Below are 15,357 nucleotides of genomic sequence, written 5' to 3'. Positions count from 1 at the left end.
CTGGGTGGCTTAGTCGGTTAAGCGTCCGACTTTAGCTTAGGTCATGATCTCGCGGTTCGTGGGTTTGAGCCCCGCGTCGGGCTCTGTGCTGACTGCCAGCTCAGAGCCTGGAGCCTGTTTCAGAGTCTGTCACTCCCTCTCTCTCTCTGACCCTCCCCTGCTCATGCTGTCTCTCTTTCTCTCTCCTAGAAATAAATAAAACATTAAAAAAAATAAAAAATAAACAAAATAAGTAAATAAAAAGCAGAGAACACTCATCCAAAAGGGAGTCATAATATGGGAAGATTATAAACCACTTTGCGCCAGTAAGTTTGACAACTAGATGAAATGGACACATTTTTTTAAAGGACATAAACTACCAAAGCTCACTCCAGAAAAAATAGATCCTCAAAATTGCCCTATTAAGAACACTGGAGGGGCGCCTGGGTGGCTCAGTCGGTTAAGCGTCTAACTTTGACTCAGGTCATGATCTTGTGGTTTGTGAGCTCAAGCCCCGCGTCAGGCTCTGTGCTGACAGCTCAGAGCCTGGAGCTGCTTCAGATTCTGGGTCTCCCTCTCTCTCTGTCCCTCCCCCACTCATGTTCTGCCTCTCTCTCTGAAAAATAAATAATAAAAAATTAAAAAAAAAAAGAACACTGGAATTGTAGTTAAAAACCTTTCCATAAAGATGGCTTCTCTGGAGAATGCTACCAAACATTTCAGGAAGAAATAATATCAATTCTGTATAAATGTGATGGAACAGGAGGGTAGTTACTCACATTGATTGAGTGCCTACTATATGCCACACCCGATTTTGGGCAAGAGATAGGCCAAGCTCCAGCCAGAGGTCTGGAGCAAGGTTTGCCAACGAAAGATCTTACCCTGGGAAAAGTCTCAAAAAACGTTAACAGCCGGAGGCTCTCAGTCCTGGAGTGGAACACTTCTACTGTATCCATGATACACATTGCCAATCGCTTCCAGCTCCTTTCTGCTGAGCCCAGACAAGACTTCCCAATTCCTCCAAATACGTGACTCCAGTAGTCACCAGGGAAGGGGACACTCAAAATGAAAGCTACTGCTCAGCTCTGATCTGGTCTAATCCCAACCTATAGGGGAGCTGAGGGCCAGAGAAAGCAAGGGTCTTATCCAAGGCCAGAGATTCTTCACAGACTGGACAGATTTTTCTTTTCATTTTATTTGTTTTTCAAATTTGTATTTAAATTCTAGTCAGTTAACATAATGTAAGATTGGCTTATTAATTAATTAATATTATAAAATATCTCAGGAGTAGAATTTAGTGATTCATCACTTACATATAATACCCAGTGCTCATCATAATAAGAGCCCTCCTTAGTACTCATCATCCATTTAGCCCATTCCCCATCCACCTCTCCCCAGAGCAGAGAGAATTTTAGAAACTGCTTTTTAAATACTTTATACGAGGGGCACCAGGTGGCTCAGTCAGTTAAACATCCAACTCCTGATTTCAGCTCAGGTCATGATATCATGGTTTGTGAGTTCAAGCCCCACATCAGGCTCTGTGCTGACAATGCAGAGCCTGCTTGTAATTCTCTCTCTCTCTCTCTCTCTCTGCCCCTTCCCTGCTTGCATTCTCTCTCTCTCTTTCAAAACAAATAAGTAAACAATAAATAAATAAATAAATAAATAAATAAATAAATATTTGAATGAGACAGTGTTTATGTTTTGTCTCCTCCACCAGATAGTGAGCTCCTGCAGGAGAGGACCTGGGTCTGATTTAGCTTCTGACCCAAGGCTCTGCCCACCAGGTACACAGTAGGCATCAATAAGTGTTTCTTGGCTTAGTAAGGAATGGAGGAATGGAGTACAAGAATTATACAGAAGCCAGGAGATACTTCAAGCTTCTAATACTCAAAGATGTTATCTTCTCAGAATGACCCATGCTGAGAGCCCAGATAGACATTCTCAACCCAAAGATGAGAGGATGAGGGGGACTTCAATGTGGATTAGAAATGTGCCTGCAGTAGAAATTTTACCATCTACAGATTAAACTTTCAAATAGCAGAAACTAAAAGAGCTTCTCAAGTCAACCAAAGAATGACATTTTGATGAGTTTCAACTGCATTACTGGCTATAAATATCAAAGTAATGAGGCATAGGGTAGGGGAGTCTTCTATATCCATACCATTTATGAGTGATCTTGTTATTTAACTTTGCTGTTAAACTATGACTCTTATACTTAAGCTTCAAGAACCAATACCGCAGACTTAACTTTTTTAAAGCATATATTTCAAAAATGCACCAGTGGCACTTAAACAGATAACACCAAAAATGTAAAAATAAAACAAAAGTGAGAGAGAACTAAGGTCAGAGCCACAGAATGCCAAAGACCAGCCAGAGCCTGTTTGTTTCTGTGGCCTCTTAGAGATCTGTTCAGGGAAACAAGGGCAACCGATCAGGATCCGGGCTTGGGGCTCAGCTTGGCAGCTCTGCTGGCCATGGCATTCTGAATCCACCCCCGCCATCTCCCTGTGCCTGTTCTGGGCCCAGAGCCAAACACACATTCCTCAGGCCCCCACAGCTTCCGGAACTGACAGAGGGGAGTTTGAAGAAAGGGCCGAGCAAAGCAGAAACCTCCTGAGAGAGATGGCAAAAGGCAGATATGGGACAGTCACAGCAAGAGGCTTATAACAACTGATGGGACAGTTGAGGCCCAGAGAAGACAAAGATCTCCTCCAAGACCACATAGTGCAGGCATGGTGGAGAAGAACCACCAAGATCCCTCCTCCAAAACTCCTCTCTGATCCTTGCTGGAAGGATCAGATGTCCTGCAATATAAAGGCCAAGTCAACTCCCAAGGGAGGATGGATGTCAGGTTTTAAGGGCCCTAAAGCTGGGGAGCCCTCCAGTTTCCTCAAGAAAGAATATTAGCTGCCCCCTCCCCAGTCCCTGCCCCTCTCTTTCCCTGATTCACTCACTGGGTGGCAGATCTTGCCATGTACCTTTTGTCCTGATCTCACAACCCAGGGAGAGTCACAGAAGTAATCCAGAAGTTACATCCCTGTTTTACAGATGAGGAAACTAAAGATCAGGGAAATGAAATGACTTGCCCAAGTCCAGAAAGGTAATAAATGGGAGAGAGGAAGTGAAAACTAGGTCTGTCTGGCTCTGTGCTGGCTCTCCCACCCCATAGTGTCTCAAGGCAGGTCCCCAAGTTCTGTCTCTGGTTTCATCTCTGTCCCCCCTCCTAGCCCCCACAGCTGGGCTGGGGCCGCTTGAGGCCTGGGGGAGGCAGGAACGAATTGAACGTCCTTGGGGACTCCAGCACTTACCCTCCAGCACCACCTCTTTGCCTGTCTTCTTCAGGACCTGCACCGCCTCATCATGGGTAGCAGAGGAGAGGTCCTCCCCATTCACAGACAAGATGGCATCTCCCACGAAGAGGGCCCCAGTCTGGTCAGCTGCCAGGCCCTTGAAGATCTTGGAAATGAGAATAGGCATCTTGTTCTCCCGGCCCCCTGCACAAGCACAGAAAGGGGAAGAAAGTGAGGCAGACACTCCAATGAGAGTCTTGAAAGTTACATAAAAGCAAAATCCTTTCTTCTTCTTTTTTTTTAGGTTCATATATTTATTTGGAGAGAGAGAGAGAGAGAGAGAGAGTGAGTAGAGGAAGGGCAGAGAGAGGGAGGGAAAGAATCCCAAGCAGGCTTCAGGCTGTCAGCACATAGCCCAATGTGGGGCTCAAACCCACAAGCTGTGAGAAAATGACCTGAGCTAAAACCAAGAGCTGGTTGCTTAACCAACTAAGCCACCTAGGCACCCTATGACAGAATTAGTTCTGAAGGCCTACCTCAGTGCCCAGCCCAGTGCCAGGAAAGCTGAGATGAGAGAGTAAAGAGAATCTCAGAAATGAGTCTTGGAAGTGTGGAACACTAATAATTCATTTTCTAAATTCATAATATAGTTTGGTCACTGGTGCTTTGGGTGTTTGCCAGTGTTTGAGTAACTTACAAGCTTCAATAGCTTTTTCTTAAATATTTTGGATTTTAAGTAATTTTCCTACAATGGGGGAACCCACTGGTACCCCTTAATCTGGAATAAAGATAGAAATTAGCTATTGCTATGGCCCCCAAGGACCTCTTTAGCAATCAGAAAGTTTCACAATCTAGGACCCAGCTGAAAACCAAGGCCTTAAAGTCTAGATTTCAGGAACGCCTGGGTGCCTCATTTGGTTGAGCATCTGCTCTTGATTTCAGCTCAGGTCATGATCCCAGGGTCGTGGGATCAAGCCCTGTGTCAGGCTCTACTCTCAACATGGCTTAAGATTCTTTCTTTTTGTCCCTCTCCTCTGCCTGCTCTCTCTTCTCTCTAAAAAAAAAAAAAAAAAATGTTTAATGTTTATTTTTGAGAGAGAGACAGAGAGCCAGCAGGAGACGGGCAGAGAGAGAAGGAGACATAGAATCTGAAGCAGGCTCCAGGCTCTGAGCTGTCAGCACAGAGCCTGACGCAGGGCTTGAACTCACAGGTTCATGACCTGAGCCAAAGTTGGAAATTTAACTAAGCCACCCAGACACCCCCCTCTCTCTCTAAAATGAAATTTAAAAAAATTTAAGTCTAGATTTCAAAAGCCTATCCAAATTGCATCTCTGGATGCAATTAGCAAAGAAAACTAATACATCTTACTGAATTGCTTTATTGCTAACCTCTTGAATATCATTTCAAAATATGAAATTGTCATAATAGTTCACATTAGTTCCACAAACCAAGTGCCAAGCACTGTGCTAAATGCTTTCACTGTTGTCTCACTGCATCTTCACAACACCCCAACCACACATGCATGTCACTTTCCTATCAGGAAAAATAAAGTATGGAAAGATGCCCTGTGCTCAAGGTCATCCAGCTAGTTGGTGGCGGCAAAGCAGTACTTGAACCCAGGTCTCCTGGCTCTAGAACCAACTCTCCTAACCCTATGGTTGACCACAAGTCAGGCCCTCAGATATCCTATCACTGGTCCGTCCCAGAATATTGAAGGTGAGGAACAAGTAGCCCATAGAAAGAAGGTCATTATTTCAAGGTCACACAACCAATTGAGGGCAAAGGTAGGACTAGAAAGCCTCTCCTGACCCCTACACAGGCCCAACAGTTTGCTCACTGCACTTCACAGAGCTTAAAGCCTAGAAAGGAATGGATTCCTATTTATACCTGCTCTTCTCCACTTGAAACTAGGGACTTCAGTTTAGTTTGAAGCTATGATCATTCTAGGCTGCCTCAGGCTGGACCCTGGAAGGGAGGTTATCATGGCAACAGGAGCTCCATCTCTACCAACAGAGAACTGAATGGAGCTCATATTTCCCTGATCCCTCCTAGAAGTAACTTCCCACCTAGAACTATGAAGCTAGAGAGTAACTTTACGTAACCTTGGAAAGTCCGTGCTCTCTCCAAGTCTCTGTCTGTCCATCTGTAAAATGGAACTCTGTATTAATTCTAAGTTCCTTCCTGCTTTGACATACTGGGTGTGCAATTTCCAGATTGACCTACTGCCCTACCCCGTTCTGGAGTTTAGGGACAAGACTGGTGCCCACTCTCTGTCTTCCCCCATTTCTCCCTTTTAGATTCCTTTCGTTGGCTGCCTAGGAATCTGCCCTTCCACGGGGGAAGAACCAAATCCCCTTGGCACTCTCTTAAGGCCTGATAATTGAAGTTCAAATCCCAGCACTGTCACTCACTGTATGAGTGTGGAAAAATTGTTTCACTTTTGTGAAACAAAATGGAGATTTTGTTTCTTCACCTGCAAAATGGAGATTATGCTCCCCACTTTTTACCACCTCTTGGCAGGATGAAACGGATCATAAGCCTAGAGTATTGGGCACAGCAGTCAGCACACAGTGCTACCTGAGTCACTACCATCCCCAGCCCCTCACCCAGGCCAAAGGGTCTGGAAACAACAAAGAATAGACCCAGCACCGAGAGAGAACAGTGCATATCCAAGATGATACAAGGGCTGACACCCCTTCCCAAGGCAGACAGCAACCCTGAGAAGCAGATGGGTAGGAATGGTGAGCCCAGCCGCTGGGACTATGCAGAGATTTTAAGCACTATGGTTAGCTGCTTTGAGAGTGTCCCCCGGGCTCTGTTTTTCTTCTCATCTAACACCAAAAATTCACCAGGAATCTACTATGTGCTGGCAGGGTGAGTACTTCCGGCTCCTGTTCTCAGAGAATCATTACAACTCTATCATTATCCTCATTATATAGTGAGGAAACTGAAGTTCAGAGGCGGGAAGTGACTTGTCTAAGGTCACATAGATCCAAGACTCAAACACGATCTGGTTGTATCCTAAAGAAAGCTCTCAGTATTGGGGTCTGAGATTTCTCAGAGAGGCAACTCTATTGTCACCCCCTCTGAATACTGGGCCAAGTGGAGATGGCTGGATCAGGACACCCAAACCCTGCTGTCGGGACTCTCTGCCTAGGTACACGAGGCCCTGGGCTGTCAGATTTCTAGGTCCTTTCTGGACCGCGGTCTGTGAGCCCAGCCTGGTCTACCCAAGTCTCCAAACCACCCCTGTGCTCTTAACTCCAGGCCTGACCCCTCCCCTCCCACCTTGGTTGTGTCCCAGGGACTTCCTCCTACTTGCCTAGTAGCTTCCCAGGCCTCAATCCCCTTTCTCCATCCTTTGCTGTCCTGGGGCTCCTCCTGTCCTTGATGTTCTTGCAACCCCTGACATCTCTGTGCCTCCACACAGAACTCCCCACCCACCTGTCCTTGGTGCGCCCCACCCCCTCCACCTGTGCCTTCGGCGGAGGCCTCAGGCTCTCAAAACCCCTCCGACCTTAGTGCTCCGGAGTCCTCCTTCCCTCTGTCTCCTCAGACACCCACCTTGCCCCCAGGCAGAAATCTTCCAACTCCATACCCTCCATACGCTGTCAGCCCCCGCGACCTCTGCGCCCTCGGCCGCCCCATAGACACCGCGACCCCGTGCCCTCAGTGCCCACGGTGCCCCCGCGCCCACCTTTGATGCTGATGCCCAGCCCGCCGGCGTCGGCCTTGCGAACCGTCACGCGGCGCCGCTGGAGCAGCAGCGCCTCGGGCAGCTGCGGGGGCGCCGCGCCAGGCTCGGCGGCGCCGTTGAGCTGCGCGGGCTCCGGCTCCCGCTGGGCGCCGGGCTCCGGGCCGAGCTCGCCGTCGGCGGGGCTCACGGTCAGAGCGTCCTCCGCCAGACTGAGCAGCACCCGCTGCCACCTCTCGGCGCCAGCCCCCGAGCCAGCCCCGGCGCGCAGTTCCAGCAGCCCGGTGCGCGGGGAGCGCCTGCCTGACGCCATCTTCGCCTCCAAGCCCCCGGGCCGCCGAGCTCGCCTAGCCCCGCAGCGCCCGGCCCGCTCCGACCGAGCGCCTAGGGCAGAGGGCGGCGGGGGCCCGGCTGGGCCAGCCGCCACCCTACACCGGGCCGCTGGGGGTGGAGCCTGGGGGGCGGGGCTGCCCAGGGGGTGTGGCTAACGGCGAGGGCCGGGGCCGCAGGCAAGCTGGCTGGAGGACTGGGGCTGCGCCCTGGATCTAAAGGATGCGGTGTGGGACTACTTCGGGGTTGCGGGCGTAAGGGTGCCGTGGGGGTAGGGGTCAATAGGTAAGGAGAGAAGCCCCTGAGTGATGAGGGGGCGGGGCCATGCGGGGGCGGAGCTTAGTGTCTGGAGCAAGGTCCTGCGACCGAGACTCTGAGCTGGGCAAGGACGTCGAGGGCCAGGACCGTAGCTCTCCGACGTGGATGAGAACCAGCGATCCTGGTGCGAGGCTTCGGGCGTCGGGGCAGAGCTATGTATGGAGGGGAGCCGCTTTCCAGGGACACGGCTTGAGTTTAAGAGGCAGACATCGAGCCCCCAGGGACTCCGCAGTTTGGGGTTGGAAGGAGCTAGTTTCCCGGTGTGGAGCCGGGGCTTCGGCCTGTGGGCGTGGCTTAGATGGGGCGTGGCTTCTAACGCTGACAGGTCCCGCCCACCAGAAATGAGCACGCCGCTGGCTCTGTTTAGGTGTTGGGGAGCTGGTGGACAGGGTCTGCACCTCGAAATTGGAAGGGAGTTTAAGAAATTAACCCCCTGACTGATGGATGTGGGGGGAGGGGGGAGATGGGCATTGAGGAGGGCACTTGTGGGGATGAGCACTGGGTGTTATATGGAAACCAATTTGACAATAAACTATTTGTAAAATAAAAAAAAGAAAGAAAGAAAATTAACCCCCTGTTCTGTTAAGAGTTGAATAGACAAGGGGCGCCTGGGTGGCTTAGTCGGTTAAGCGTCCGACTTTCGCTTAGGTCATGATCTCGCGGTTCGTGGGTTCGGGCCCGCGTCGGGCTCTGTGCTGACTGCCAGCTCAGAGCCTGGAGCCTGTTTCAGATTCTGTGACTCCCTCTCTCTCTGACCCTCCCCTGCTCACGCTGTCTCTCTCTCTCCTAGAAATAAAACATTAAAAAAAATTAAAAAAAAAAAAAGAGTTGAATAGAGAAAAGCCTGAAGTCCCACATTGAGAGACTTGGCTCCAGAACCCAGAACTCCTCGTGTGGGGAAACAGGGCCGGAAGGTGGGGGCTCTGGGTTTGGATGTCGCTCCGTTAGCTCCATGTCAACCTTGATCTCGTGGCTTCACTTCTCTGGGCTTCAATGTCCTTATCTTTGAAATGGGGCTCCCAATAATCCCTACCTCATGGAGTTCGTGTCAGGATTAAATCAATGCGAAATCAATACTCCTCGAGGAGTAGCTACAGTCAATGACACTCCCATTATACAGAAGGGAAAACTTGGATTTAGAAGGTCTAATTGGCCCCTGTCACACATTTATGAGTAGGGCAGAGCTGGGACTCTAACCTAGGTTTGTTGGACACCAGAGCCTAGGCGGTGAACCACTGCCAAACAGCTGCCAGATACAGAAGTGAAGTGAGATCATTACCAGAAAAACCTTCCCCAAATCGCGCACCTCAGCCTGCCTTCATATCTGCCCCTCATCTCCAGCTTCCTCCTAGCAGGGATGTGTTGCGCAATAAATCATTAGGGCCACATCATTATATAGATTCCTTGCATCTTCAGGTAGATGTGATCAAGGGAAAAAGGAAACTCACAAGAAAACAGGTACATAAGTTGTCCACAGCAAACTTATGTTTGCAAATAACTACAGACCAACACAACTATCTCAACAATAAGGGAATGGCTCCATGCCACTGAAAAGCCACTGAGGCCACATGTATAATATGTACATACATGTACATATAATACATAGATGTCACTTATTCAGTTTGCTTACGCTGCCATATGAGCTGTTATTTAAACCTCACACATCCTGCACAGCCTTGTATATTATCCCCATTTTATAGATGAGGAAATTGAGACATAGCACTAGTAAGAACAGACATCTAGTCTAACCTGGCTCTGTCTAGTCTCCAATCCCATTTACTCCTACTCCTCTTTTCTGCAGCCCACATAGCAGCAAAGGACGAGTTTACTGTTCATTCATTCATTCACCAATACTTACTGAATATCCCCTATATGCCAGACACAGCACTAGGCATACAAGCACTAGGTTACAACAAGATAGTTGTAAACAAGTAGTTGTAAACAAGATAGGGGCTCATCTCACAGTACATACAGCCCACTGAGAGGCAGGATCCCATGGTGGTTAAGAAGGTGGGTTTTGGGGGCGCCTGGGTGGCTCAGTCGGTTAAGCGTCTGACTTTGGCTCAGGTCATGATCTCATGGTTTGTGGGTTCGAGCCCCGTGTTGGGCTCTGGGCTGACAGCTAGCTCAGAGCCTGGAGCCTGCTTCACATTCTGTATCTCCCTCTCTCTCTGATCCTGCCCTGCTCACGCTGCCTCTCTCTCTCAGAAATAAAGCATTAAAAATTTTTGTAAAAAAAGAAGGTGGGTTTTGTGCCCTGATTTTCTTTGTTCAAATTCTTACTGTCCCCTTTATCCCCTCCCCTATCTTTATTGAGATATAACTGACACATAACACTATGCCATTTTCTATCTCCATGGTCCTGGATGACTTATTTAACCCCTTTAGCTTTCTATTTCATAATCTATAAAATGAGAATATTAAAATTTAAAATTACTATCCCTGGGATTATTATAAGGAATAAATAAATAATGCCAGTAAAGTGTTAGCACAATTCCTGTACATAGTAAGCATTCAAAAAATGAGTTACAATTATATTGGAAAATGGGCATCAGTCAAATAGCTTTAATTTAGAGTGATAAGTATCAAAACAGAAAGGCACTACTAGGGGCACTAGGTGGCTCAGTTGGTTAAACATCCAACTTTTGATTTCCTCACGGGTCATGAGCTCACTGTTCCTGAGTTTGAATCCCTCATCCAGCTTGGCACTGATGGTGCAGAGCCTGCTTGAGATTCTCTCTCTCTCTCTGCCCCTCCCCTGCTCTCTCACTTTTTCTCAAAGATACATAAATAAACTTTAAAAATTCTTTAAAAAAAAAAGACACACTAACACACACACACAGGTCTGACATATATATGATATTCAATAAATATGAAAAACAGAAAGTGAGAGAGGAAGGAAGGATGGGAGGAAGAAAGAAGGAAATATAGCATTATGCATTGATATTTTTTTAAGTTTATTTTTTTTTAGCAATTTCTGCACCCAATGTGGGACTTAAACTCACAACCCCGAGATCAAGAATCACACGCTCTTCCAACTAAGGCAGCCAAGTGCCCCTATGCATTGCTACTTTAAAAGTATGACTTTTAGGGGCCCCTGGGTAGCTCAGTTGGTTAAGCATCTGACTCTTGATTTCAGCTCAGGTCATGATCTCAACAGTTCATGGGTTCAAACCCTATGTGGGGCTCTGTGCTGATAACTCAGAGTCTGCTTGGGATCATCTCTCTCCTTCTCTGCCCCTCCCTTGCTCATGCTCTTGCTCTCTCTCTCTCTGTCTCTCTCTCAAATAAACTTTTTAAAAAGTATGATTTTTATGCTCTAAATATGGTGGAATGACCTGAGAAAATTAGGGACACTTACCAAGTAAGTTACTTACAAAAGTAAACACTTATGATAAATGAGAACTACATCCTTCTTGGCTCTTGGAAGCTTCCCTCAGAAGACAGAGAAGGAAAAGAGGAGGAATCAAGCAGGAGGCAAGAGACCAGAGGGACAAGAGACCAGACTCCTCTCCCAGGACCCAAGCCTGAAGCCAGATTCTTAAAAGTCCCTCCACGTATTGCCCTGCTTAAAAAAGACTTAATGAGATCCAGACAAACTTGGTGAGAAAAAGCCCTAATACAGAATTCTTCCCCTAGGGGACTGTTTTCAATGGTTATAATGGGAATGGAGGAAGGAGAAGGGTGATGTGCACAGAATAAGAGAAGGCTAGCAGAGAAGGAAGAGGATGTAGAGCCAGAAAAAAGAGTGATGTACGCATGTGTATACGTACATGTGTATCTGGGTGTGTATATATATGAGTATGTGTATGGGTGTTTTATGTGCAGATTTGTGAGTGTTGTGTATGTGTGTGTCTGTGATCACACAGTATGGACAATGCCAATCAGCTGTTCCTCAGTCAGCCTGCCCCCAGGAACCCTGTACCAATTCCCTGGAGGAATACCACTGTGGTCAGCTGATGCCTCTCTGCTGCTGTGGCTCAGGAATTGGGCTTACACACACACACACACACACACACACACACACACACACACACAAGCCTGGCTCCCCACCAAACCCCAGGGCAGAGTTCCCAGAGGAAACCAGTTCAGGCTCAAGGGATGAGAAGGGGGAGGGCAAAGGAAAGAGGAAGGGGAGTTGCCCAATTTACTAGTCTCAAATTCCCACTGAAGGCCCTGTAGGCCCAACCCCTTGGACCTAGAGTCTGGGACCCTAGTCAAGTAGAAAGGTCTCTATGCACGGGCTCCAGGGCAGGAAGCAGACCCAACGATGGCAGCAATAACGCAAGTTTTCATGATCCATTGCTTAACCTAACTCCTTTCCATAGATCATCTCCTTTAATCTTCAAGCCGACCTAGGAAGTAAGTCCTATTATTATCCCCATTAGGCAGATGAGGAAACTGAGGCTCTGGAACATGAAGTGATAAGCCCAGTCAATTTGGCACCAGGGCTCTCTGTGACACCATACTGGACTCCAGGAGAATTTGGATCTTACTGGAGGTTGAGAGACTTTCAAAGTCTAAGAGTCCATGGAGCCCTGTAGGATGGAAACCAAACCAAGTGCTTCCCTTATATGTCACCTTTTAATATGCATTGCAGCCTTCTGAGAGAGGCATTATCATCTCCATTTTGCAGAGGGAAAAACCAAGGCTTAGAGAGGAAAAGGATTTGTCCAAAGTCATACAGCTAAATAAACGGCAGAGCCTGAATATGAAACAAGTTATTTCTGATTCCAAAGCTTTGGCCCTTCCTACTGGGCTACTCTAGGATCCTAGTCAAAGTCAGATGCACAGAATTTAGGCATGTGGAACTGGGGGCAAAGGAATGTTAGCATCCTCAACTCTTGGCGGTTAGAAGGAGAACCACTGGGGGCGCCTGGGTGGCTCAGTTGGTTAAGTGTCCAACTTCGGCTCAGGTCATGATCTCACAGCTCATGGGTTCAATCCCCACATCAGGCTCTGTCTCTGTGATGACAGCTCAGAGCCTAAAGTCAGCTTCAGATTCTGTGTCTCTTCCTGCCCCCATCTCTCTCTCTCTTTCTCTCTCTCTAACCCTCCCCTGCTTGCTCTCTCTCTCTCTCAAAAATAAACATTAAAGAAATGTTTTAAATAAATAAATATACATTTTTTAAAAAAGGAGGACCCATCAAATGTCACCAACTCCAATTCCCCACCCTACTCCAAGCAAGAAGCCCTTTAGAGCATCCCTGAGAGCTCTGCCTCTAGTCTGAGCTTGGATGCCTCCAGTAACAAGGACTTCACCTCTCCACAAGGCAGGGAGAGGGAACTCACACTCACACTTTTTAATCTTGCTGTCTCTGTGCAGGGGACTCAGTATGCCTCCTTAAAATGCTTGTTCAAATTAAAGCTGAGAAAAAAATGTAATTCTCCCACAACCATCCCGTTCATTTCCTTCACAGCACTCATCACAACTTGTACTCCATGCTTCACGTGTTTGTTTACCTGACTATCACCTGTCTCCCTGTCTCCCCACTAGACTGGACACCCCTTGAGGGCAGGAACTCTACCTAGCTTATTGCTATAATCCCAGCACCTAGCACAGCGCCTGACATTATAAATACCTCTTAAGTAAATAAACGAATTAGTGAGTGAATGAACGAATGCTTGGTGAGGGAGAGTAAAAGGAGTTTAGATAAAGAGGGAGATGGTCTTCCAGGCTGAAGGCTGGGAGAAGGGCTGAATTCAGCACCTCATGCCTTTAGGCAGGACCCAGTGATCTCCCACTGTCAGGGCAGGCACTATATTGCCCACCATTAAAGCCCAGAACAAGACCTGGCAAACAGTAAAAGTCCAGTAATGTTTGATGAATGAATGATGAATAGCAGAACAGGGTTCTGGTTTCCACTTAAAAGGATGCCATCCGCAGCTGGTACTCTTTCCTTCTTACTTTATTATTTCTTTTAATTTTTTTAATGTTTATTGGGGGGTGCAGAGAGAGAGGGAGACACAGAACCCAAAGCAGGCTTCAGGCTCTGAGCTATCAACGGGGCTCAAACTCATGGACTGTGAGATCATGACCTAAGCAGAAGTCAGGCGCTTAACCAACTGAGCCACCCAGGCACCCCTCTTTCTTTTTTTAACTTATTCAACAAATTTTGTTTAATGTGGCTAAGGTAAGTGTGGAAAAATCACCTTTCAGGGTTTTTTTTTTAAGTTTATTTACTATTTACTTATTTTTAAGAGAGAGAGTGTGTCGGGGCACCTGGGTGGCTCAGTTGGTTGAGTGTCCGACTTCAGCTCAGGTCATGATTTCACAGTTCGTGGGTTTGAGCCCCGTGTCAGGGTCTGTGCTGACAGCTAGCTCAGAGCCTGGAGCCTGCTTCAGATTCTGCATCTCCTTCTCTCTCGGCCCCTCCCCCACTCACATTCTGTCTCTCCCTCAAAAATAAATTAACATTAAAAAAAGAGAGAGTTTGTGTGTGTAAGCAAGCAGGGAGGGGCAGAGAGAGAGAATCCCAAGCAGTCTCCACACTCACCACGGAGCTCTATGCAGGGTTCAACGTGGGGCTCTATCTCACGACTGCAAGATCATGACCTGAGCCAAAATCAAGAGTCTGTTTAATTGACTGGGGCACTGAGGCGTCCTGGAAAATCACATACTTTCTGATAAAACAAACATTTCCTGGGCCTTCTCTTTCAATATATCTGACATCAATTCATTTATTTATTCATTCAAAAATATTGGGTGGCTCAGTCACATGTGCGTCCAACTCCTGATTTCAGCTCAGGTCATGATCCCAGGGTCATGGGATCCAGACCTACCTGAGATTCTCTCTCTCTCTTTCTCTCTCTCTCTCTCCCCCTCTGCCCCTCTCCCTCATTCATTCTAAATAAATAAATAAGATGTATACAGTCCTGCCCTAGTGGAATCTATACTCTAATGGGGGAGTCTTTCTTAAACAAACAACAGAACAAGTAAAATAACTACCAAACTGATGAGTGCCTGAGAAAAAATAATAAACAGAGGACAATGATGGAGAATTAACAAGGGGCAGAAGGACCTTCTGAGGGTAGTCATGGAAGGAGTTATATTCAAGCTAAGACCTAAAAATTGACAAGGAGCCAATTATGCCTGGAGGAAAGAGACCGTGCAAAGGTCTTCAGGTAGGAAAGGCTTTGGCTTCTTGGGATAGCCCTAGCTTAATATAAAGGGAGAAGGTGCAGAAAGGTCACAGGAGCCAAACAATGCAGATCCTCTTAGACAAGGAAATACACCCAGATTTTATTCCAAGCTAGAGGATACTGGAGGGCTTCAGTGAAGAACTAACATGGTTAGTTTGATAGGGTTACATTTAATTCTTTTAAGTATTAAAAATATTTAGGGGCGCCTGGGTAGCTCAGTCAGTTAAGTGTCCGACTTTGGCTCAGGTTATGATCTCATCGTTCATAGGTTCGAGCCCCGCATCAGACTCTCTTCTGCCAGTGCAGAACCTGTTTCAGATCTTCTGTCGCCCTCTCTCTCCCCTGCCCTCCCCTACTCACACTTTCTCTGTCAACAGTAATAAACATTAAATAAATAAATACATAAATTTAAAATAATTAAAACATCTTGCTAAGGCATAAAGAATAAGAAGAAAAGAGAAGGACAGATACCATATGTTTGCACATATAGGTGGATTAGGAGGAACTTAACGGAGGACCATGAGGGAGAAGAAGGGGAAATATAGTTGGGGAGAGGGAGGGAGGCAAACCATGAGAGACTCTTGAATGCTGAGAACAAA

At 47.1% G+C, this 15,357-nt stretch overlaps 1 protein-coding gene across 1 annotated transcript in view; it reads right to left on the bottom strand.

Moving 5' to 3' along the window:
• SNTA1 (syntrophin alpha 1) overlaps positions 1–7,377 on the bottom strand; it is a 27,141-nt gene extending 19,764 nt beyond the window's left edge. Inside the window, exons 1-2 of the mRNA XM_039248759.1 lie at positions 6,971–7,377; positions 3,291–3,476 (exon numbers count right to left, since the gene is read on the bottom strand). Of these exons, the coding sequence (XP_039104690.1) occupies positions 3,291–3,476; positions 6,971–7,280 (496 nt within the window). The 5' untranslated portion in view covers positions 7,281–7,377. The remainder of the gene's footprint in view (positions 1–3,290; positions 3,477–6,970) is intronic.
• Positions 7,378–15,357: the final 7,980 nt, after the last annotated feature.

This window comes from Hyaena hyaena, unplaced genomic scaffold (assembly GCF_003009895.1).
Source record: "Hyaena hyaena isolate Hyena2069 unplaced genomic scaffold, ASM300989v1 scaffold_315, whole genome shotgun sequence".
NCBI lineage: Eukaryota > Metazoa > Chordata > Mammalia > Carnivora > Hyaenidae > Hyaena > Hyaena hyaena.
Note: the sequence above shows the minus strand (reverse complement) of the source record. Positions and strands in the feature narration are given on the sequence as shown.